Raw genomic sequence first — 25,564 nt, 5'->3', positions numbered from 1 at the left:
ACAAGACGTCCTCGTCTTGTGCCGTAAAGTTGATAAAGACATGTCCGAAGCAGATCGAGTTGGCCACATACTGAAAGGCATTGCCGACGATGCCTTTAATCTGCTTCTATGCAAAGACTTCCACGGTCGCTTCTGTTCTTGAGGTGTGCCGCCGTTTCGAGCAAGCCAAACACCGGCGCATTTCTCACCGTTTTGACCGGCTGCCGAACACTGCTGTTAGCTCCTCCTGTGAAGATCTGCCAACATTGCGGCAGCCTTCTGACCCGGCTAACTTAACCCGGATCGTGCGCCGCGAACTGGAGGCGATGACGCCCGCTGTTTCTTCCTTGCCACTGCCGGACAACACCTTGGCCCTCATCCAAGCCGTTGTTCGCCAGGAGGTTGCGAACTTGGCCGTCCCTTCTCCTCGCGTCGTGGACAACGCTCATGCCAGCCCGGACCCTCCAGTGATCGCAGCTGCCACTTACAGTCGCAGCTTCTCGCCTCGGTACCGATATCGCAATCCTGCTGAATGGCGTACCTCTGATGACAGGCCGATCTGTTTTACCTGCTCTCGCGTCGGACACATCTCCCGTCACTGCCGCAGCCGTTGGTCCCCGCCACCTCGCCCCTACTACTTCGTCGACCGCCGCAACGACTACGGCCCGCACCGCTTCACACCACGACCCGATCCGCTCCCTGACGAGCCCGCTCCGCACGCTCGTGGGTCCAGCCGCTCACCTTCCCCATTAGGCCGCCGCTCCCGTTCTCCTCCCACACGCCGCAGCCCTTCTCCTTCGACCTCCCGCCATTTCTCGGAAAACTAGCCGATGCAGCCCCCGGAGGTGACGCTGCATCATTGACCCGGCCTGAAAATCCTCTCGACCCCCGCTGCCCAACGTAATCTCTTGAATGTTCTCGGGGATGGTGTCCCGGTCCTTTCCCTCATTGATACTGGCGGCCAAGTGTCTGTCCTGAGCTCTTGTTTGTGCCGCCGTCTGAAGAAAGTTTTAACGCCTGCCGCCATGTCCACGGTTCGCGTCGCCGATGGCAGCCCCGCTGCCGTGATTGGAATGTGCACTGCGAGAGTCAGCATTGCCGGGCGTCATATACCCGTTCTGTTCACCGTCCTGACCCGGTGCCCTCAGGACATAATCCTTGGCCTTGACTTTTTAACCGCCCATTCAGCTCTTATTGACTGTTCCTCAAGCCTTCTTCGATTGGATCTGCCCCTGTGTAATGACGACTCCACCAGCTCACCTCGCCTTCAATCCACCGAGTTTGCTCGTCTCCCGCCACAAACTGCTGTCTACATCCCTCTGTCGCCTTCTACTCCCGTCCCTGATGGAGACTACGTCGCCTGCCCTATCACCGCTGTGATTCTGAATCGTAATGTCCTCTTTCCCCACACCATTGTCCACATCACCAACAACTGCACCTGCCTCCCTGTCCTCAACTTCAGCCTGTCCTCTCAGGTACTTCCGACCGGCATTTCCCTTGCTGATCTGTCCCCATTGACCGATTGCACAGTTTCTGTCCTGGCTCCTGACCCAACGACTGCCGTCTCCAATGTCCCTACATCGCAACCCTTCCGTGAGGACTCTATTTCCCGGATGATCGCGGCCGATCTGCCCTCTGCTGATTCTACCTCTCTTCACAGCCATTTGTCCTCCTACAGTGATATTTTTTACTTTGGGACCGTCCCTTGGGTCAAACCTCTGTTGTCGCCCACCACATTGACACCGGCGAAGCCCGCCCTATTCACGGACGGCCCTATAGGGTCTCCCTCGCAGAGCGCCGTGTTATTCAGGCAGAGGTGGACAAGATGCTGGCCCGCAACATCATCGAGCCTCCGAGTAGTCCTTGGGCGTCCCCTGTCGTGCTTGTTAAAAAGAAAGATCAAACCTGGCGATTCTGCGTTGATTACCGCCATCTGAATGCCGTCACAAAGAAAGACGTCTACCCTTTGCCCCGAATTGACGACGCTCGCGACTGCTTGCACGGCGCCAGTTACTTTTCCTCCATCGATCTTCGCTCAGGGTACTGGCAGATCGCTGTCGATGAACGCGATCGGGAGAAAACCGCCTTTGTCACCCCGGACGGCCTGTACCAGTTTAAAGTCATGCCTTTCGGCCTGTGCAATGCCCCTGCGACCTTCGAGCGCATGATGGACTCCCTCCTGCGCGGTTTTAAGTGGACGACATGCCTCTCCTACTTAGATGGCGTAATTGTTTTTTCGTCCACATTCCAAAGCCACCTGCATCGCCTTTCAGCCATCCTTGCCGTCTTCCGCCGCGCTGGTCTTCAGCTGAACTCAAAGAAATGTACCTTCGGCCGCCGTCAGCTCAAGGTCTTTGGCGACTTGGTCGATTCTGCTGGGATCCAACCCGACCCCGACAAAGTCCGCGCCGTGCGTTCATTTCCTACTCCGCTCTCCTCCGGTGATGTGCGCAGCTTTCTCGGCCTATGTTCCTATTTCCGCCGGTTCATCCAGAACTTTGCGGAAATAGCCCGACCTCTTACCACGCTCCTCAAGAAGGACATCCCGTACTCTTGGGGACCCCCCCAAGCTGACGCCTTCAGAGCCCTTATCAGTGGCCTCACTGCTCCACCTGTGTTGGCGCACTTTGATCCTTCAGCCCCTACGGAACTTCGGACCGATGCGAGCGGCCATGGAATTGGTGCCCTACTTGCTCAGCGGCAACGCAACAAGCTTCGCGTTATTGCGTACGCCAGCCGTCTACTTTCTGTGTCAGAGCGCAACTATCCTATCACCGAGCGGGAATGCCTCGCTCTGGTTTGGGCTATTGCAAAATTCCACCCTTACTTGTTTGGGCACCCTTTCTCTTTTATCACGGATCACCACGCCTTATGCTGGCTTTCTTCGCTCAAAGACCCTACTGGCCGGCTGGGGCGCTGGGCTCTTCGCCTTCAAGAGTACACATTTTGTGTCGTCCACAAGTCCGGCCGCTTGCACCAGGACGCGGATTGCTTGTCCCGTTACCCTGTCGATCCGCCTTCCTCCAACGAATGCGAGGCTGACGCCTGCGTCTTATCCATCTCGGCCTTCCGCAACATTGGGCAAGAACAGCGCTTGGATTCGTCGCTACGTTCCCTCATCGACCGCCTCACTGCCAACCGCTGTGATGCGTCCCTCGCCCCATTTGTGCTCCATGAGAACGTCCTCTACCGGCGCAATATGCGGCCTGACGGCGCTGACCTCTTGCTCGTGGTCCCTCAACACCTGCGCAGCAGCGTCCTTGAACAGCTTCATGACGTTCCCACGGCCGGTCATCTTGGAGTCTCCCGCACCTACGACAGCGTGCGCCGCCGCTTCTTTTGGCCCGGTCTATACCCTTCTGTCCGCCGTTATGTGGCCGCTTGCGAACTGTGCCAACGGCGGAAGACGCCCTCGGTTCTCCCTCCCGGGCACCTTCAGCCGATTCCCATCCCCGTAGACCCGTTTTTTCGTGTCGGCCTCGACCTGCTCGGCCCTTTTCCGGTGTCTGCTATGGGAAACAAATGGATCGCGGTCGCGACAGACTACTCCACGCGCTACGCTATTACTCGAGCGATCCCAACCAGCTGCGCAACTGATGTCGCTGACTTTCTCCTGCACGACGTCATACTCCACCACGGTGCTCCCCGTCACCTGCTCACCGATCGCGGTCGCTGCTTTCTTTCCAAAGTGGCCGCCGAACTCCTCCGCTCCTGCTCCGTCCGTCATCAATTCGCCACGGCCTACCATCCGCAGACGAACGGCCTCACTGAGCGTCTGAACCATACCCTCACCTACATGATTTCCATGTACGTCTCCGACCATCACCGCGACTGGGATATTAGCCCCCCATTTGTTACATTCGCCTACAATTCTACGCGTCCCGATACAGCCGGTTTCTCCCCTTTTTACCTTCTCTTTGGCCGCGATCCTTTGCTGCCCTTCGACAGTGTACTGCCCGCCACCGCCTCCACGAGTCCTTACGCTCGGGACGCCATCGCTCGCGCCGACGCTGCCCGTCTTGTCGCCCGCCAGCGGCTGTCGGCCTCCCAAGTCAATCAGAAACGACGTCATGACTGTCGCCGTCGTGAAGTCACCTACTCTCCTGGCTCCCTTGTGTTACTCTGGATCCCTTCCCGCCGTGTGGGCCTTTGTGAAAAACTGCTCCCCCGATATACAGGCCCTTATCGGGTCGTACGTCCGGTGACCGCGGTGACGTACGAGATCACCCCGCTACATCCGCCATCTCCGGCCGCTGCACCCCGCACCGACATCGTCTATGTGTCCCGCCTCAAACCTTACAACTCGCCGTCTAGATGGCATGTGTAGTGCGCACCGGGACGGTTCTTTTGCCGCGAGGGGGGGGTCATGCTACGGACGCTGGGAGGACGACGAAGTGGTTGGTAACGAAGACGACGCTGAGGTGCGCGCTTGTGTGCTGAGAGTCTACTCCAAGCCATCGGTTCCTTGCGTAGCAGGTTACCTCTGCTCTTTCTACTGCTGCTTCTAGCCGCCACGTATCAATATCACCGGTAGATTTCTATTTTTCAGCTCTCTTCGGCATGGCGATTCGAAGCAGCGTAGAAGAAAGTTTTAGCACCCTTTTCAGTCATTTGTATGATTCCTTTAATAACTGTTGATAAGCTGTGACTATAACACGTGGACAGAGGCGGGTGGTGTTTATTTCTTTGCGTAACTAAGCGGCTTTATTCTTACTGTTCTGCTGTTAGTTTCTTTTTATTCTTGCACTTGACCAATGCGTGTCTCTTTGAAGAGAATTTAAATGACTAACCAATATGTGTTGCCTAATCCGATGTGCCGGTGGTGAACCGGACAACCACATAGGAGACACAGAAACATAAGAGATACAGAAACACAGCCTACATGATGTGCGTCATGGCACTGCTGAGAAGCGTCGTATATGTAAAAATGTGAGAGGCTTTTCGGAATTGTATAATCTTCTGAACAACCTCGCACAGTGTTTTGTGTGTTGATTTCATAAAATTTTCAGTTTCTCCTAGGAAGTTGGAAAATGAGGCTTGAGCTGCGTAAACTGCTACTATTGTAACATGCTGAGTGTGTCTCCAAACTGAACATCTGCGTGTCGCAGTGGAACCTGGTGTGTGGCCGCAGCTATCACCGATCCGTCGCGCAGAGCGTCGTCATGGCGGGTGCCCTCGTCGGAGTGCTCCTCTTCGGTGAAATGTCGGATCGGTAAGTCCCGCCCTCGCGCTGTGACAGCGACCAAGCGGTTGGCCTGCGCGCTGCCGCTCAAAGAGCCATGCCCGTTTCTAGTTCGCCATAGCACGAAAGCCACTTCAAAATGCATTATTGGCACCCCCACGCGTCTATGCTTGTGCGTTTTCCGTCTTTCAAGACGTTACGAAGAAATCCAAGTGCAAGCATCGAGACGGTTTGACGGATGGGGTTCAGCCGCGGGTCGCGTAAGGTCCTTGGTTCTGGCGCATCGTCACGGTAACCCACTGCATGTTCGCGCGATGGCGATTGCGCAGCTGGGGCAGAATTCAACGCAGGAAAAACTGGGGCAAAACGCGACATTTTTAGCACTTGGCGCCACCTAGCTTTTTAATAGGCGACAGAATCAAATATTTCGCTCGCATAATAAGTCACATGTTCTCTATTATTGCACTTCAGTCTGACAAGATTGGTCTTTTCCAAGAAAGAAAAAAATTGCGACGGGAGCCTTGAAGAACAAGGAAGCGGTCAAAAAGCCGCGAATTTGTGGACACCACATTTTTCACTGCTGAGTAGCTCAGCCGACCAAGCGTCCTAGACTTACTTCCGTATATAATTGTTACAATTTATTATAGGTCTTATGTTACGCAAAGTTTAAGAATGCTTGCGTCTCGTGTTCTTCGGAGTGAATTATTTTAGCAGCAGGCTGCACATGGAACAAAAAGCTACATGCCGGTGCTCTGCATGGCCTAAACTATCGATAATGATCTCATTGCTTGCCTAGAAGCTTTGTATTGTTTTATCGCTCTCTGGGACAACTTGCAGAAGAAAAACACTTATTGCAGTTTGACGCTAAGAAGACGAGAAGAAAGTTCTGGCAAGCATCAAGCTGCGCTCGTGACATTAAGTGTTAGGTGTCCTTTAAGACGCCCTCCACGAAACAGTAAAACAGCTGGGGAATATGAAGGACAGCAGCTGCACAGAGCTGCTTTGTATCCTAATGTTCACATTCTTTCAGGGTAGCAAGAAAGGTTTCTTGCACAACACTTTCTGACAATGCAGCAAGTTCTGTTCGGTGCGGCTTACAATCTCGTGCAAAATATCGTGTTCACGTAATACGAATCGAACCAAATCTTATGCACATTCGATAGGAATGCAGCGAAAGAGCAACAGCAGTGAAGCGGAAACGGCAAGAACAGCTGCGAATAAGACAGTAAATTCAAAAGTATTGACAAACAGGGCATACACGAAAGCCTGGCTGCAGAATAGTCTTGTCTCTATAGCGCGCCACGGAACAAAACGGTGCCCGCTTTTGTCTGGATGCAGTGTTTACCATGCGGATAGGCTGACAAAGAATGTGCGCCCCATGGTTTGGGCAAGCTACGACGCTTTGAACTTTGCAGTATCATAAAATTTAAATGCGTTCCGCTTAAGCTAGCGTCTTGATATTAACTGAGTGCAACGCCAAGTCAGTAGTAAATAATCCTGTAATTTTAGTTTTTGAAAATTCCGAATAATTAAAACAATGATTTGCGAATTTGGGGCGCTGTTTGCCCCACTCTTCCCGAATTATTTTATTTATTTATTTATATATTTATTTATTTATTTATTTATTTATTTATTTATTTACATTACCCGTCATGCTGTGGAATTTCAGAGCGGGAGTAGTAAATATACAAAGAACACAGAGAAATACAGTTAGTTACATGAATGCGGTATATCATCTAAATATACAATGTTAGCTAGCGCTACGTGGAACTGTTCATAATTTACAATGCCAGCAACTTCTGCAAGAAGGTGGTTCCAGTCACGTGAGGTTCGCAGCAGGAATGGCTGCGAGAAGCATTTCGTGTTGCATGACAAAATCCCGACTTTGTGATTATGATCAATTTGGCGGGATACATAAATTGGCTGGGGGATGAGGTGATCAAGTACAGCGGGATGATGATACAGCTTGTGGAACAGGGCGAAGTGAAACAGTTTTCTACGCGATGTCAGTGTTGGGAGGCAGAGATTCGAGTTCATAGCAGTTATACTCGCTGTGCGGTTGCAGTTAGAAAGGATGAAACGTACAGAGTTAATTTGCTCCATATCAAGATCATTAATTAAGCTGTCATAGCAGGGTTCCATACAGGTGTTGCATACTCGAGCTTGGATGTATTGGTGTTTTATAAAGCAATAGTTTCAAATTCGAAGCAACATTTAAAAAGTTGCGACGTAGGTAGCCTAGCATGAGATTAGCATTTTTAATGATGTTCTCGGCATGAGGAGACCAGTTAAGATTAGAAGTAATGTGAACGCCGAGGTATTGATGTGACGAGACTGATTCCAACGAATTTTTATCGATGTAGTAGTGAGGCGGGGCGGAAGTTTTCCTGGATACACGCATGACTTTGCATTTGTCAATATTTAGCTGCCTTAACCAATCTTCGCACCAATTCCTTATTGCGTTGATGCCTGATTGAAGTAATGTAATGTCTTTAGCGTTGGTTCTTTCTCTAAAAATGGCGTAATCATCAGCGAATAGGTGAACATGAGAGTTGACAAGAGATGGGAGATCATTAATGTCAATTAGAAAGAGTATGGGTCCAAGAACTGAACCTTGTGGAACACCGGAAGACACCTCGGTAAAACTGAAAATATAACTGTTAGCAAAAACAAATTGTGAGCGATTAATTAGAAAACATTCAATCCATTTCAATAAGGTACAGTCAATATTCACTTTAGTTTTTGAAGTAATGGTTTGTGACATGCCTTGTCGAAAGCCTTTGAAAATCTAAAAATATACAGTCAGATAGTTGTGACAGGTCTAGAATAAGATGCAATGCATGTGTAAACGACATTAACTATGTTTCGCAAGAGTCAGATTTTCGAAAAAACATGTTGTGCTGACGTAAAAAATTAGTTTGATTCATGGAAGTCAACAAAGTTAGTGAATACTATATGTTCAAGCATTTTGCACCAAGTGCTGGCAAGGGGTATGGGAGAATAATTACTACGGGATGCTTTGCTGCCGGATTTGTAGACTGGAACCACCTTTCCGAGTTTACACTCAGTACGCAGCGTTGATTAGTGAAGTGATTGCTGGAAAAGTTTAGTTATTATAATGGAAGAATAAGCTGAAGTGATTTTTAAGAACTTTGGGTTCATGCAGTCATAACCCAGAGCGGAATCAACACTGAGTCCATTAATAAGCCTAATGATACCAGGAGTAGCAACAGCTATAGGTGGCATCAAAGCATAGTTGAAGTCGTGAGTTGTACGTATATGTAGATCACACATGGCTGTTAAATTGTGAGTGAATGCGCGGTCAAGAATTGTGGCGCAAATGGCGCAAGGACTGGGGTCACCTGATAAGTCAGATAAGGCGATGCTATAATCGGTGGAAGGATTAATGACACGCCAGAGTTTTTGCACATTCGTGGTTAGCATAGAGGGCAGTAGATGTTAGTGGCAGCTCTTTTTAGCGTCTTTGAGCGCCTCAACATACGTGTTGTAAGCCAGCGTATACGAAGCCCATCACTCACCTTCAATAATCCGCCTACAATAATGAACTGTTCGTACAGAGGCAGGGCGTGTGCATCGGCTCCTGTGTCGCACCTCTACTCAGCGATCTCCTGCTTGCAAAGGCGGATCGTCGGCTAAAAGAAGCGTTGCTCAACACCAAAGTAATAAGGGTTTTTCGTTTTGTCGACGACTTCATCATCGTCTACAAAACGTCTGATCAGGACCCAGGCAAGGACGTAGAGGCACTTTTCAATATATTTTCTGAAAACTTAGGAGAATTTGAATTGACAAAAGAGCTGCCTGATGAAGGCCAACTTCAGTACCTTGACCTGCAGTTGTTTCCAAGTGAGGACCATCTGTGCTGGTGCTATGCTCCGAGGTCAAAGAAAAGCCTTTTGCCATACTCTTCCTCGCATACGAAGCTCGTCAAACGACCAATATCCTTGGGCGCCTTGAAGAATGCCCTCCAAAGATCGTGCTATCACCGTCAGCAAACTAGCACAGACTCCCAGCTGAAACGTCTACGCGAAGCGGGCTTCCCGGATGCCCTCATTTCAGGGATCGGATTCAAGCTCCTGAAAGATCTCCGCCAATCTGGCCACCCGAAGAAGCCACGGAATGAAAAAGAGAAGAGGGCTGTTATGCCGTATCTACAGGGGATCAGCCACTCGTTGAAGAAGATAATAGGGCGTGCTGGAGTTGATCTGATTCTAACTGCACTAAGAAAGCTCAATTTGCTTTGCAGATTGGTGAACGAAGATGCCCCAAAACCAGCGCGGTGCAGTAAGAAGCATGAACAAATGTTCACCACCTGTGACACGGAGGTAATTTACGAGATCCCGCTGTCATGCGGGGCTTCTTATGTGGGTCAAAGTGGACGTTGCATAAACGACCGTTTACGAGAGCACGCTAATCTGCACGGGATACGGCAGCACGCTGGCAAAACACGTGTCTGGCTGTCACTGCACACCTAACTTTGGACGAAGTCAGATTTTGGGGCGATATAATCACCAGCACAAGCGCGAGCTGTTTGAAGCTTTCATCATAGATAGGAAAGCCGCGTCATGCATTCGCACGCCATCGATGGCATTGAAAAGAAAAGAGATTCAATATCTTGAATAACTATGACGACATGATGCGACAGAAGGAATTCTTCCTCGCCTTCTACTGTTTTTGTTTTTTCCTTTCTAGTATTTATTGTGAGCAATGCAATAAAACCTGCAGTTGTAAGTAAGCGCTGTGTGTGTGCGTGTCTCCTTTCTCGTGTCCCGTGTAAGCGCGCTGTTTTTCGGTGAGATCATGTACCAACTGGCCCGGCAACTGTCCTTAATACAACATAGAAGCATAAAAAAGGATAAATCTCGCTAGCAATTTAAGAAATTAAGAAAAGGCAAAATAACTGCCGCAAAGAAAGTAGCCAGCAAAACCCAGTGGACAGCAATGTTCCCTGAGACATCACTCGAACAACAACTGTTGTGAAAGTTGCTGCGAGGCCAGCTGTTTTGAGAAGACACTTCCTCAAGTACCGCTACTACAAAATCTCATCTGTGAACATAAAATAATAATACTAATAATAATAGCTGTTTTCTTCCGTTCCTCTGAAATTACACTGTTCTTCAAACAGTATTGGCATTTCTCGGGTATAGATTCCTTATTCCTTCGACATAACAGCAGACATTACCCAGTAGCAATTAAAAAAACAGACCAAAAGGGCAAAAGACGCGGCTTTTTGCAGTGTGAAATACTGAGAAGCTACAGCAGGCGCAGCTGGCACCGCATTTCTGGGACATGCGGTTCAACTTCCGGTGGCTCCACTAGCGCCTGCTTCGGAAAGCGGGAATTCGGCATCCAGCCACGTAGTGATCAGTGGCTTCAGCGGCTGCGCGGTTGCGCCATCCGGCGAACTGCGAACTGAACCATTTTCCCAGCGTGGAGCTGGGGTAGGTCTAGGAGCCCCTAGATGGCGCAGCGTGTCAAATGTGGTGCTCCGCTCGCCGCGAAGAAAATTCTGAGCGCAGACGACTGCAGTTATTCGCCGATTTCGGACAGTCGAGGCAAGTTCTAGTGTTGAACTATTTATAAACAAAAACGCAGACTATCGTAAGCAACCTTCTAGTAAGTGGTTGTTCGCGACAAGTATTTTTCGCAGGAGACTAATAATTGGTTTTTTGGGGAAAGGAAAAGGCGCAGTATCTGTCTCATATATCGTTGGACACCTGAATCGCGCCGTAAGGGAAGGAATAAGGAAGGGAGTGAAAGAAGAAAGGAAGAAGGAGGTGCCGTAGTGGAGGGCTCCGGAATAACTTCGACCACCTGGGGATCTTTAACGTGCACTGACATCGCACAGCACACGGGCGCCTTAGCGTTTTTCCTCCATAAAAACGCAGCCGCCGCGGTCGGGTTCGAACGCGGGAACTCCGGATTAGTAGTCGAGCGCCCTAATTACTAAGCCACCGCGGCGGGGCTTTGCGCAGGAGAATTTTTTGCAATACGGACACAAAAATACGAAACGCACGGGTTCTAGCGCGCGGCATATTTGTGGCCAGAGCGCGCAGTTCTCGCCTCGTTGGAAAATATATATAGTGATTATTTATTTAAAATAACAAAAAGGAAGGTAAAAGATGTTTGCTCACCCCGGCATCTGCCATCACTAATCGGCGGCACCTGATTTTGAAAATTGAAAATTGGTTTTTGGGGAAAGGATATGGCGTAGTATCTCTCACATCTCGGCCGACATCTGAACGGCAGCGTAAGGGAAGGGAAGAAATAGAGGAGGGTGTGAAGGAAGAGGAGAAGAATGACGTTCTTTGCGGAAATTGAAAAATTGAAAGCTGGTTTTTGGGGAAGGAAATGGTGCCGTATCTCTCTCACACCTCGGCCGACAGCTGAACCGCGCCGTAAGGGAAGAGAGAAAGGAGGGCCTTTAACGTGCACAAGCTGCTCATTCCAGACGTAAGATGTGGTAGAACATGTGCAAACGCTCTTTAAAGACGAAATGTGTGCGTGCGTGTGCAAGTCTGAAAAAAGTTCTGCGCACACATACCAGCTCAATGCATCTTTTGCTTCGGAAAGAATCTTGTCGCGCCAGAAAACCAAGCTCTTGCACAAAACTTATCAACAAGGCTGCGCATGTCGGCGGGTTTAAAAATGTGACATGCTGGCAGCTTTCAGCCATCCTACTGGAAGAATCGGCTGTTAACTTGGACAGGTTTGTGTCAAATAAAACCGTATGTTTGTGGTATACTAATAAAACCACAATTAAATAATGGGTATGCATTGTATACATCCAATTACTAATTAAAACGTTACTATATCGCACCGCAAGCCGAATTGTAGACCCACCTTGACCACCCAAACGAAGCTAATTTCGTTTGGGACGTAACATGAGGGGGTGTAACTCGACAACGGGTAGACGTGCAAGGTAATATCTCATAGATGGTGCTAGGCGTCGATCGTTCCGCTAGGCGGCGCGCGTGCGCGCGTAGCCGAGCATGGTGGCAGTCCACCCCGTTTCAAATGTGACGTTCTTATGTTCCATCCTTCCGTAATGAGACGTCTCCCTCCGGAGCTCCTCTCAGATGCGCTCGTTTCGCCAATACGTTCACTACCACTTTGTGCTTTTGAGAAGGACATGGATGATCCCAAACCATCGACATCTTACGCCGTGGCGGAAGAAGATATGGGAAATAAGTCCAAGAGATCAGACATACTCGGACACTACCCAGAAAGCCAGGCGGCCAAATTTGTATTTCCATTCGTGTGCCTCACTTTAATGTCATTCATATAATTTCCAGTAAACCAAACAGCTAACGCTCGTTACTTCAACGTCTTCCAGACGGTGGCCGCATCTTGGGTAGGAGAAACTAAAACTATACGTTCATTTCTTCCCCTGACATCATACACACACAGTTCCACATCTATACACCGTATTGGACCGTGACGTCATCATTGGCACGCGGGAGGTGGTTGTTTCTACAATGCTATTGTAGTTGGGGCTGCAAGTCTCAGTGAGATATGCGATGGTTTCTAGTTGCTGCCACAGATGGCGCTGTGATATCAGGGTGGTAGCAGACCCCCCGGAATCTCTAAACATGAACGCTCTTAAATATAACCGAATCGGGCATCTGATACAAAAGCCAGAAAAACAATGCACACACGAGGGGAGCAGGAGGAAGAGGCCCAAAGGTAGTGCTGATGAACCTTCAAAATAAACTTTTCAAGAAGAACCAGTACCGACTCACCCAGCTAGCCATTCTTGAAGATAAGCAAGGCCTAACTTCGGTCGAAAAAGAGTGGGCCATCACTGCGTGCTCCGCAAAGAAAGTTGTAAAACTGGACTGCCGTACTATATGCGAGTTTTAGTAGTTAAGCCACCTTTGCCCGCACAGCGCTTCTCGAAAGAACATATGCCATTGATCTTTTCCGTCTAGCCAGCATCTATTGGTTTCGGACACCGGTGCAAGACACCCGGCACAGCCCGTGGTGGTGGAGATAGCGAGTGGCGGAGGAATGTAATTATTGTACGGGTGGAAGACAAACTTCGGACAACCACTGCATAGAAAAACTGAATTCTATCTCAGTGAGAAATTTTCCAAAAAAAAAGGAGGAGAATAAATGGCAGCGGCTTAGCTCGGCTGAGTCTGGTTTTTTCAAGTAAAAGCTTGTTATGCGTGGCTATGCTGTGTTGCTAAGAGAGCTTAGACTCAACCTCTTCGTCCGTCGCCGAAGCCAAAGTCGTGGCAGAGGCGGAAGCAGCAGCGGCTGCCTCCAAAGCACTTCCCAGCCGCCTTTCGGTATCCTTCAACCGCCATACGACGCTCCCGTTCTTCGTCGGTCTCTGCCGCTGGCTTGGCACGTTTAACTTCACTACCTCTAGCTATACACTTAGCATGACAGGACACGTCAGCCGGATGATCAGACTCTGCCGGTCGTCTACGAGGCCGTGTCTACATACGGCGCAGACGGTCCCGGCCGAATTCATTCATCCATAGTGAGAAACTGCGAGGCGGTGGTGTGTATGCACGCAAGAGTGAACGGTTAATATCGAGTCACGCGGTTAGTCATGTGAACGCAGAGAGAGAGAGAGAGAACCAACTTTATTACCAAGGATTTGTAGATGGTGGGTGAGTTTACCTCACTATGACCCCAATACAGGGATGACCTGTATTGTCTTCTCCAGCTAGAGCAGGATTTGATTCCCGCTCTATTCGGAGGGAGCTGGCAGGAGCTTACGGAGTAGAGGCTTGACCTCACATCCCTGTAATATATGATCTTTGGTTGTCAACTGCTGGCATTTTAGGCAGGCGGACAGCTGGCGAGGTGGCAGCGGCGCGCGCTCCACCTGCGGCGAGTCACGTGGTACATCACGTGGCTGACACACCTCCACTTGAAGGTCAAATGTACCTCGCCGATGACCTTGGCTCGACGAGGCTAGAAAAGCTTTTGCTTTTAAAAATGGACCATGCGCAATGTTCAACTGGGTGGTGGTAGGATAAAGAGAGCACCTGCGTGTTTATGCTTAGTTTCCTAATGCCCACGACTTGGCGCAGTCTTGGCCGCCGCCCGACATTCTTCACTTGCGTGCTGGTCATCCTGGTGTTCGGGTCCCTCTCCTCGCTGGCACCGGGCATCGGCTGGTACAACGCGGGCCGCTTCGTTGTTGCCATGGGCGTGGCTGGATCCCAGGCGACCACCGTATCGCTGCGTAAGTGGCCACCCTTCTTGTGTCCGAGTGCCAGGGATGGATTCGGGAAAGGTCACCTGTGCGCGGCACTGAGCAGCTCAGCTGTTGCTCAGGGGCGCAAGCTGTGTTACGTGGGACTCATACACGCTTCTCACAGCACAGAAGGCGAAAGACTTGAGCGAACGCGAGTGGCGCTCACCCTAGCATCTGTTTCTAGTCGCAAAAGCGAACAAGAGTGTTTTGCATGCTATTTACGTTACCACTAGCAATCGTCAAAAGAAAGTCAGCAGGCCCAAACAACTGATGGAAAGTTAGAAGCCCGAAGAGGACTCGAGAATACGTTAGTCAATGTGACGTTCCTCTTCCCGTACTCCAACCTACAAATCTACACCATGTGTTCTTTTTCTGGAAGTGCGATGGACGGCCATCTGATGCACTTACCACGTGTGTGTGTGTGTGTGTGTGTGTGTGTGTGTGTGTGTGTGTGTGTGTGTGTGTGTGTGTGTGTGTGTGTGTGTGTGTGTGTGTGTGTGTGTGTGTGTGTGTGTGTGTGTGTGTGTGTGTGTGTGTGTGTGTGTGTGTGTGTGTGTGTGTGTGTGTGCGCGCGTGCGTGCGTGCGTGCGTGCGTGCGTGTGCGTGTGTGTGTGTGTGTGCGCGCGCGCATGTGTGCGTGCGTGGATGTGTTAAGCGCTAGCGCTGAAACTCCAGGGTTAGTTTCCACATTATATTATGAAATATCTTCTTGGGGGAACGACAAACTTGACAGTGCAAAAGTAATTTTCCTTTCAGTTGCTTCAGTATCTTGGAAGAACGTATTCGGTCCTCCGTGCCGTCTACCTTCCTTGTGTCCGTGTGTGTTTCGCAGTTTTAACCAAAGAAAGATGAAAAACGTAGTTTCAGTAAGCTTAGTTTTTTTACATCGTACGTTTTTCTCAACGTCATTTTGTGGTGTAGTGCTTTCGTCACGACTATGGATTATATAGGGCCGTCGTAATTAACAGTACGCGAAAAGTCCAAGTTTTGTTTCTGTATTGTTTCGAGGTCCTACTTGCAGATTAAGAACCAGAGTAGTGAAAAACCTGTGGCCTCATGGTACTCCTGACGTTAGATTAGTTAATGGCGAGTTGTGACTTAGCAGGTGGCAACTGCATGCGACCTTTAAAGAAGTGCTCGAGCCATATTATTAATGTTGCAAGGTTCTTATTGTCGATAGTTCAACGAATCGGTGTAATATACAACTGTTCTTTCGTTTATGCTTTCATCAATAGAAAATCTGAGATTACAAATTTTATCCCCTCTACGCCAAAAGTAATCAGTTTAACCATGACGCCGCTCACCACGACCGCCAGCCGCCAATGCGCATTGGCGGTTGCGGCGAGCAGAGGTAGTAAAAAGCAGGCGGATTGCTAACTTGTCACTGCCCAGATTTCTGCCGAAACTCCAGTGTGCCCTATGGATAATTTTAGTAATCTGCACAGGAAGGGACAGGTAATTTCGCTGTTATTCACTTGATATGTCATGTAAAATTGGGAGTACAGTTAAAACTTATCTAACGAAACCCGGTTTTACGAAGTTCCCAATCTAACAAATTTTGGTTCCTTTACAAGTGCCCGTTGCGTTCAGTGTTCTCAGTAACCGGAAATAACGAAACAAACAACTACTAAACCCGATTTAACGAACTTTTTCCGAGAACAAGTGAGTAAAAGAAAGGCGATTTCTCACTCAATCTCCCAACGATGTCTCGCAGCTTGTTGGAAACGTGCAGCAGTAATATCTCGGCGCCCAAGTCACGACCCTGGTTTTGTTCTGACGGGGCTTCATGCTGCGCTGCAGCACGCAACATAAGACTCGGCAGTCGGCGGTGCTTCCCACCTTGGCTTTGAATCCGCTCTGTCATATGGCGCTTTTGTGCAATAGCGATTTGGGCTGCTTTCGCGGACTTTTTATACGCGAAGGCGTGGGCTCTCGGCAAATGCGACGCCGCCGTAGCTTTTGAGTGCCGCTACGTTATAATTTAAGATCTGAAAGGCCGTAAGAAGGCCTTCTTCTATTTTACGAATTTCTCGACTTAACGAAATAATCCGTGGCTGATGTTCACTTGGTTAAATCCAGTTTTAATTGTACAACAAAAGGCAGCCGTGTCTAATAGCCTCAGATGTTGAATTGGTGGCTCGCAAAAGACTCAAATGGCGCAAAAGTCTTGCATATGCATCGGCTTGTTTTTTTTTTTTTTTTACAAATGAAAACAAAAGCTCTTAAGAGTTCGTCTGCTATCTTGTTACTATTCCGCCTTGAATCGTTGCATCTAAAGGTTTGGCTCACAAATGCCGGCCGAGCAGTGCGCCGGAAAATGTCCTCACTCTTTCTCATGCTTCACGCGTACTTCCTCAATCCCTCGTTACAGGTGCACTGAGGGAAATAGAAAACTAAGGAAGACGGTGTGCTGGGCAGACAGATTATTCCTAAAGAACACTACCTATGTTTTTTCTGCGCGTAAAAGGGACTGCGTTGCAGAAAAAATCACAAATGTAATTCCCACTGTCCTTAAAGGTCACGTGACTCTGACCTCGGAAAAGGTTACTTCTTTTACGACGTGTGTTTGGCGGAGCTCTCCGGCCAGTTCGACGGGCCGCTTCCCGACGTGAATGCCGTTGGTAGTTTGAGGTACTGAAGTTGATCCGTACAACGGCTACACGCAGGCTGGGTGCACAAAACGCTAGGCGAAAGGCTCAGCGCTCATGTTTTGTGTCTGATCTTTTTTCATCGTTTGGATTACGCTGTCTTAATTATAAGACTCTTCGCATTCTTGGCTGGGCCCCCCGCATTGTTCTCTTCGTATTTCGAAGGTAATTGCCCACTAAAGGCGCAATAGCGTTCTGCGGGAAAGCAGAGAACCAATTTTCGTCGGCGAAGAGTTCCCGCTACCTAGCGCAGTTGCAGGAATAACCAAGGAGTACCGCCTCGTATACTTCGCTTTCTCGACATGTTATGCCGTATCAAGGCTCTTTTTTAGGCAAAAATGGCATATTTGTCATGAAGCGGCAGTCATTTATCAGTATAGCTTGAATCAGTTTTCCTCCTTATATTGCCCCTTTAATGACATTCTCCACTCACAAAAAATGGGGATCTCTTATTTAACACAAATCGCGCACTTGACGTTGGGCTCCACGCGCCTCACATATAACATAGTGACGCACAATGCGTGGGCAGAGGCTGCAATGCGGCCGTATAAATGTGCGCTGTAATAAAATAACTTGCGAGTTGAGCTTACTCTCGGACGTCTTGGCTGTTTGACTCCCTTCGAGCACACGTCTCGAACGAACACCGGCTTTGCGAACACTATAGGCTTTCCGCCCTGTCTCTCCCCGTGCCCAGTGATGGAGATCATGCCGCCGCAGTACCGCATGATGATGAACGTGGGGTTCGGCATCGGATACACTATCCCCCTGCTGCTGCTGCCGCTGCTGGCCTACTACATCCGCGACTGGGGATACCTGCAGCTCGCCACGGGACTGTCGGCCCTCATGATGGTGCCCTTCTGGTTGTAAGTGCATACAACTGCTTGCGGTCGCTGACATCGAGACTCTAAATTGCCATTGATTTTCATCAAGCATGCATCGTTTTAGGCGCAGACATCCGCGCTTCAGCGCTCGTCTCGCAAGGTCACGCAGTCCGGCACTTCGCCCAGAGTGCCCCTCTCTTTTTGCAGGATCTCCATTAGTCTATCAGACCTTGAACAGTCTGAAATTAGTCTCGTCTATGTCTGGAAATCCGGCACCGGCAATATAGCACTGAAACACAGGGAAGTCTACATCCCTGGTCGAGTCGAGGGGTCAAGCTCGATTCTCGCTACCGTGGACTACGCGCTAAACTCAGCAGCGGCGCGTCATTTTGTTCTTCTCAGGCCTGACAGGAATTTTTGTTTTTGAGCACTTTGCTGTTTGTTTCTTCTATGTTCAAACAGGCTTTTACAAGCCCGGCAAAGCTCTTCTGGTACGAGCTCCCACTCGTTAATTTCTGTTTTTCTTCTTTTAAATCCTTTTTGAGAGGGCAATTTTATGGAAGGTTCTGACCGAAACGTAGTCGCAAATAATTTTCGGTTGGCGTTCTTTTCTCAATTAAATTCCTTTTCCAACTAGACAGACCTCGGTGGAATGTTTTATTTTTTGTTGAATTCAAACGCTGTCTATATGAGTTCATACGAGGCTCACTTGTGGTTCATATAACTCGTATGAAACACATATGAAACACATATAAGAATGCATTCATATGAGATTTTTTGATAGGGTATAGGCTTTTTTGACACCAGTGTACTAAGCCCTAGCGCATTTCATCGAGTCCCGCTCGTCATACGGCTGCGAGAATTTTTGGCTTACGACCAGTCAAGCATGGCAAGTCTTTTATGGCACTACGTGTTTGCTTTAACGCGAGTAGGGCTCACCCAACACCTTTTAGTTTTGCAGGCTGATTTTAGTTCTCCCGTCCAAACAGAGATTTTTTATTGAAAAAAAAAAATATGGTGTCTCTTGTGACTAAGCATATCTCCATTTCTTGGAAAAAAAAGGAAAGTGACCACTATGGTATGGTTTTGGACAAAAAAATGGTCTCTTGGGAGATTGAAGCGACTTTGGCGTGTTTTTATTCAACCCACCGCAAAAACTTTTTTTAATCGCCACACGGCCTTACCAGCAAACACGTGGCGTTGCGCTAAGGGGACGTTTGTTACGTGCTTAGTGAACTGTCATCTGTGGGAGAAATATGAAAATATTGATAATTGCTACGTGTAGTGTCCTGATAGTGTGTTTTCTTTTGGAGCTTTCTTCAGCGGACTCTTAAGAACGACTCCGAAATCACGCCCTAACTAGAAGATTGCGGCGCGTAACGCAATACTTCAGGATTCCGTGCGAGGTTTTCATGCTCATGGGTCTGTTTAGACTGCAGAAAAGCCGAATCGTGAATAGGCATTCAGAAAAACGCTTTAAACGAAGTCTCTGCTCAGAGCACAGTGCGACTATACGTTGCGCAACGTGAATCCCCTGACTGGTTGCTCTGACGCATGTGTGTATCTCAGAATTTTGAAGTGCGGGTGGAGTGACGCGTTCTGTTGCAGTGAAAATGTATGACAGGAACTCGGTATTCAATGTGAGTAAATAAGACATCAGGAGACCCAGTGTTGTTTTTTATTTTATGCGATGTAGAAAGAAGAACACGTTCTTGGGCAAGTTGGTTCATAGCTTGAGTGGATGAAGCGCACAAAAGACACGGCACATAGGCAAAGACGGACACGACACAGGCACTACTTGCAACTGTTTATTGGATACACGCACGGCTTATTTATAGCCAAGAGGTAGGGGTGATGGAAAAAAAACACAAGCAAAGGGTAAAAGATACTGGCGATGGTATGGATACTGCATTGTAGGGAACAAAAGTGGCTCAAATCTTTCTAAACTTATCTAAAAATATACTCTCATTCTTATGTATGACTAGGGATGGGGTGCTGATGCAGGAACTCCCGCCTTTTTTAATCCGGTGGGCTTCTAGCAGTTCTCGGGCAGTCTTATCTTTACTTCTGCAAAGGATTTGAGTTTTCTGGAGCTTTAGTTGACAATTCTTCTTCTCTTCTTTGCCGCAGTCCTTGCAGTGACGCGGCAAATGTGACCCGGTACCAACTCTTAGTGACCGTTTGTGCTCGGTTAAACGTGCATTAATACATCGGGCTTTCTGGCCGATGTACACCTTTCTACAGGTCAGCGGGATGCTATAAACCACCCCCACAGCGCATTTCAGAAACGGGTTTACATGCTTAATTTCACATTCTGTTGATTTGGCATCATCATTTACAATCTTTCGACACAGCGATGCAAGTTTTCTGGGTGCAGAGAAGACCACTGGTACTTTGTATTTTGCAGCAACGCGCTTAAGACTATGAGCCACTGATTGATTCCATACTCCCACAAAGTGGCTCATAATTGGCTCATAATTCGGGGTTCGTTCCTCGCCATACCTTCTCTTACCTCCACCCTTCGGTTGCGTTTTTTTACGCTCTCGCTGTACTCTCCTCCTTGCACGGTAGCCATCCTCCAAGTTGTTCCCGTGGTAACCACTAAATGGCTACGCCGACCACTGCTATCACTACAACAGCGACGAAAAATCCACACGCCAAACAGCTCTCGCTGTAAAATGATGTACAGACATCGCCATCAGCGGCCGTTTTCTCATGCCGGCAGCGGTCTGTCGGGGCAGGGGCTCCGATTCCTGAGGCTAGACCACACAGCCTCTCACTTTCATGCAGTGTGTAATCAGGGAGTTGACCCCCTTCGGTTGTGTCCTCACAAATTTGAATCGAGTGGCGGGAAAATTTTTTACTCCAATTTCCTCCCTAATAAAACTCTTCTTTCGTTGCCAGACAAACAACAGCTTAGTCAGAAAGAACCAGAAAATCAATTTTTAATGAGAAAAATTAGATGGAATTGTTTTAGTCTCGTTGTAAGGGTCCAGGTGCTTTTAATGCGTGCACCTAATTGCCCTGCTGTGTCATGCCCAACAATTCCGGCCAAAAGCATTTTCAGCGGCAAACCGTTCCTGAAGCATTTTTTTTCATGTAATGTAACATTTCACTATAACATTCAATATATCCGCAGATCACCCGACATCAGTCCTGCATTTTTTTACAAGTGGTTCTGTTTGGTGGGAAAAATTTGTGTGCAGGGCATGCAACTATCTCTCTGGGAGAACACCTTCGCTGCCCTGCACGAGGGTGGGCGAGGGATTTCCAGCGATTCCATCGAACAGTTACGACTACCATAGAAAATCAGTCGGGAACGGTTTTGACGATAACAAAACCGTGAACAGAAAAAAATGTACAAGACTGCCGTCTAATGGTCTGCGGATATATTGGTTGTTATAGTGAAATCTTGCATTATATGAAAAACTGGCGTCCTTAAACGGTTTCCGGCTCAAATATGATTTTATCCTGAATTGCTAGGTATGCGGACACATCCAGGCTCTTTATTTTCAAGATTGCAAGAAAATTGTCATTGCAGTCGGAGGCTGCTATTAAGAATATCCTTACCAGTGTGGCACGTAGTGAGCATGTGAACGTGCTTTTCGAGGATGTTTTCTAGCTACATGTGGAAAATATTCAATCAGTTTATATTCTCAGGATTTAGCAGGTACCAATTTGCCAATATACTGCGATTTGTTTACTGGTTCTTAATTAGCGTAGGCACAATTCAGCTGGGCTTGAATCACAAATGTGAAGTATGAGTAACAAAGCACAGAAGACCATCATTTGAGCTGAAAGAGGAACATGTTCTGATGGGCGCTCGGCCGCCGGAGATTGAGTCGCCAACTTGAATACCCCTCCTATGCACTTTAAATTAACGCGACGGCGAAACAGTTCGACAGCCACATTCGGCAAAACGAGAACTGGAGAAGCTGCAGTGACTTCGTTGCAATTAACAGCGCGGCCGAATGACGAGATCAGAGAAATCTGCGTTGAGCTGCAACTAGCGTTTTGTTCAGGAAACATAAACGTAAATATACAAAAAACACCTCATAAAATGCATATAGAAGCTCATATAAATCGACGTATCCAGCATACAACACGGAGCAAAATAAGAGGTACTAACGCATGTGTAGCGCAGCTGAATGGCTCCTAATTAATCTGTCTTTCGCTTCGACGATGCGATGCACGTGGACGATTGGTCTGGTGAACTGGCGTGCATGGCGATAGTGTCATTAACTAGCGGCGTACAACCACAGGGACGGCAATGCGCTCTGAAATGCATTTGCGCTTGACGTTTTTTTTTTGCTCTACTAAGCTCTTTTGGGCGTGCGGTGAAAGCCTCCTGCCTGTATATGTTAATGATGATGACGAAATATTTATGGCGCAAGGGCATCTGCGGCCAAAGAGCGCCGTGACACAAGGGACTTTCGTCTTTTCAAGGCGGGGTCAAAATAACCATTTCCCAGACATTTCACCCTAAATAAGCGGTGTACCAGGCCAAGGGAAAGCTTGTGCCTATTTGAATTGCTGCATGGTGGGTACCCAGCGGCACAGGGGATCGAACCCCGGTCCTCCCGCATGCATCCCCCCGGTCTGTACGATGCACAACACCAAAGAAGAGAGTGAGTGGTTGTGAGCTACTCCTTTTGCACAAGAGAATGGAGAATTATGCATGTTTGACTGAACGTTAACAAAACGGTTGAGCCTTTCTATGCCGTCTGTGTCCGACCATCGCTCAAGCTGACCTAACCAAATGGCCTTTTACCTTTCAATCGATGCAAAATGCAGTTTTCTGACGCATTGAAGCAGACGGTTGGGTCAATACTTAGCGCTTGTCCACTCTTCCCCTGTTTTTATCTCTGCAGGAGTCCAAAAAGGCGACGGCGTTCCACTTCGTGGACTTCTTCAGAACGCCTAAACTGAGGCGGAACACACTGGTTCTCTTTGCGCTGTGGTGAGTGCAGGCATGGTTGTGGCCCATCCTTTGCTGAACAGGTCGTCGACAGACGGAAGCAGTGGGAATCACGTACGGTGTTGCCATGATGATGAGAATGCCATCACATTCGCCTCAGTGTGCATGCTACCGTCGCAATCGTTAGTCGTATATTGCTTCTTGTAGAAATTGAAATTAACGCGCGACAAAGCGAGCCCCTTGTCTAGGGCAGAGTCCGTCCTTGAATTAATGAAAAACTTGTGAAAACTTCTCCGCCTCTGCACATAAAGTCACTCCCATAGGGGCTCTGAATAAAGGTGTGATATGCCTGGGATGTCAGAGGACACCGCTTCACAAATATCATTAGAATTAGAATTGAATGAAATTGCATGAAATGCAGCGATAATGTGTCACGCGAGAGGAGCAAACAAACATGGTCTGCAATATCCAAAGCCTAGATAGTATCAACTCAATAGCTTTTGTTTGTTGAAGCTATATCTCACGCTTCTAATTTTTTCTTACAAGTGTATATTCTTTTTTACTTCTTGTAAATGTAAATTTGTCTTCCTCTTGTTTCGTACGCATATTAGCATTCGCCAAATTATTTAACTCCAATCAATGTAGCAAGATAGATAGATAGATAGATAAAGAGGAGGAGGGAAAGACAGGGATGTTAACCAGAAAGGGGTTCCGGTTGGCTAACCTGCACTGGGGAAGAGAGATTAGGGGACTAAAAGGAGAAAGAGAGAAGGGGAAAAATGCATAACACACACACACACACGCACAACGCTGTCACAATTTGTCACTCAATCCAGTCGCTCTCAAGTGGGCAAAGAGTGCCTTGTATGCCTTGAGGGCAGTCGACTGTTGTTGCCACGGACCGAGGATCTTTTGCTCTGTTAATGGGTGAGGATTGAGGCGGTCCAGGGCACAACACAGTGTATGTCTTGCCCTCGCAAATGCAGGGCACTCACAGAGAAGATGAGCGATGGTCTCCTCACAACCGCAGATTTCAAAGGCAGGACTGTCGGCCATCCCTATCCGGAAAGCATAGTTGTTGGTAAAAGCAACACCGATCCATAAACGGCATAACAATGTTGCGTCGCGACGTGCTAAATTACGTGGAAGACGAAGGCGCAGTCCAGGGTCCAGTGCCTTGAGGCGGAGGTTGCAAAACACTCCCGTGTTCCACGCTAAAAGTGTGAGCTCCAGCGCCAAAGGGCGAAGCCCGCACGCTGCGTCAGGTATTGATATTGGGATCCTCACTGGAAGTGCGTCGTTGTGAGCAGAACGCGCAGCCGCATCAGCCTGGTGATTACCGTTAATACCACAGTGTCCTGGCAGCCATTTGAAAAATGATGTCATGACCTTTGGAAACGGTGCCCTGGTACAGTAGACGGATCTCAGCAACAAGTTACAAATACGGTTTATTTTCATGTTTGTACAAAACATGGGGAGATGGAAGAAAAAGCTGCTGAACAGCAACTTGACAGTGTCCCACCCCCTTTGTCTACATAGGCAACAGCAGCTCATACAATATACATATACTGATCAGCATATACACACACACACACACACACACACAAAAACACGTTTTGATGGATATTTTATACGTCACTAAAATTGGCAAAATACAATTTCCGTGAAATCTATAGGTACGAAACGCAGTGTAAGTATGCATGATTGAAAATACTTCAAAGATTTGAAAGAACAGCAGTTATAAAACCAAACAGAAGAATTAACAGGTACACAGAGCATACAGATCAAACCTGAGAAAAAAAATTCTATAAAAGGTAGTGCATAGGTAGTACAATTGTAGCATTTGAGAAAGAGAAAAAAAGTAATTACCCTTTTCTCAACCCTATTTCTAAACAACTAAAGAAATAAATCTCTGAACTCTGTTTTCGAAATGCTCATCACATCAATTTCTTTGCGAAAAAAATAATTTAATACACTTGGTACTGTGTGTCGTAACATTTGTTCACCATAATTAGTGCGGTTACGATGAACTTCCCAGTGCTCAGGATGTCTGGTTGTATAATAATGGGTATTCATTTGCAAGTTTGCCAGATTAGTTATGAGATTAATGCCTTGTTTCTTTTCATCCCTTAACTTTTTACAAAGATGATAGTTATACAAGTTCTCTATGCTAATTAGTCTAAGCTTTCTAAGCAAGCTGTCTACTGAGTAGTCTGGTGAAGAATCTGAAATAATCCGGATTACTTTATTTTGAATTACCATCAGTTTCCTGATATTTGTTGAGGTTGTCTTGCCCCAAACTAAAAAGCAGTAATTTATGCGCGATAAAAACAGTGAATGATAAATTAGCAGTCTTGTGCTTACAGGAAATAGGTCTCGATGCCGGTAGATTAATCCTATAGTGCGAGCTAGGGTCGTGATAACATGATTAGTGTGCGAGTCCCACAGCATGTGCTCTGAAAAAATTACGCCTAGAGTTTTAAATTCTGTCACAATTTCTATCGGCTGACACTGTATTTGAAGAATATTATTTGGAACAATGCCTCTGCCCTTCGCTCGGAAAATGACTGCTTTAGTTTTTTGGGTATTAATAACCAAGCCGTTGCAGGAACACCAATCATGAAGTTTGCTTAAAGTGTTTGCATGATTAACAAGTATTTCGTAATCGTCACCTTCGAGAAACAGGCTGGTGTCATCTGCGTAGATCAGGACTTTTGTATCACCATCAATTTTAACAACATCGTTTATAATAATAATAAATTTATTTCTGCCTCAAAGGTA

General features: G+C 47.7%; 1 protein-coding gene across 1 annotated transcript in view; it reads left to right on the top strand.

Annotated features, from left to right (window-relative positions):
• LOC144127805 (organic cation transporter protein-like) overlaps window positions 1-25,564 on the top strand; it is a gene marked incomplete at its 5' end in the record, with an annotated part of 54,060 nt that overhangs the window by 7,167 nt on the left and 21,329 nt on the right. Inside the window, 5 exons of the mRNA XM_077660741.1 lie at window positions 5,088-5,191; window positions 14,230-14,384; window positions 17,739-17,907; window positions 21,072-21,120; window positions 22,737-22,825. Coding sequence (XP_077516867.1) covers window positions 5,088-5,191; window positions 14,230-14,384; window positions 17,739-17,907; window positions 21,072-21,120; window positions 22,737-22,825 — 566 coding nt within the window. The remainder of the gene's footprint in view (window positions 1-5,087; window positions 5,192-14,229; window positions 14,385-17,738; window positions 17,908-21,071; window positions 21,121-22,736; window positions 22,826-25,564) is intronic.

This window comes from Amblyomma americanum, chromosome 1 (genome assembly GCF_052857255.1).
Source record: "Amblyomma americanum isolate KBUSLIRL-KWMA chromosome 1, ASM5285725v1, whole genome shotgun sequence".
NCBI classification, from domain to species: domain Eukaryota; kingdom Metazoa; phylum Arthropoda; class Arachnida; order Ixodida; family Ixodidae; genus Amblyomma; species Amblyomma americanum.
The sequence above is the reverse complement of the archived record's forward strand: the minus strand, read 5'-3'. Positions and strand labels throughout refer to the sequence as shown.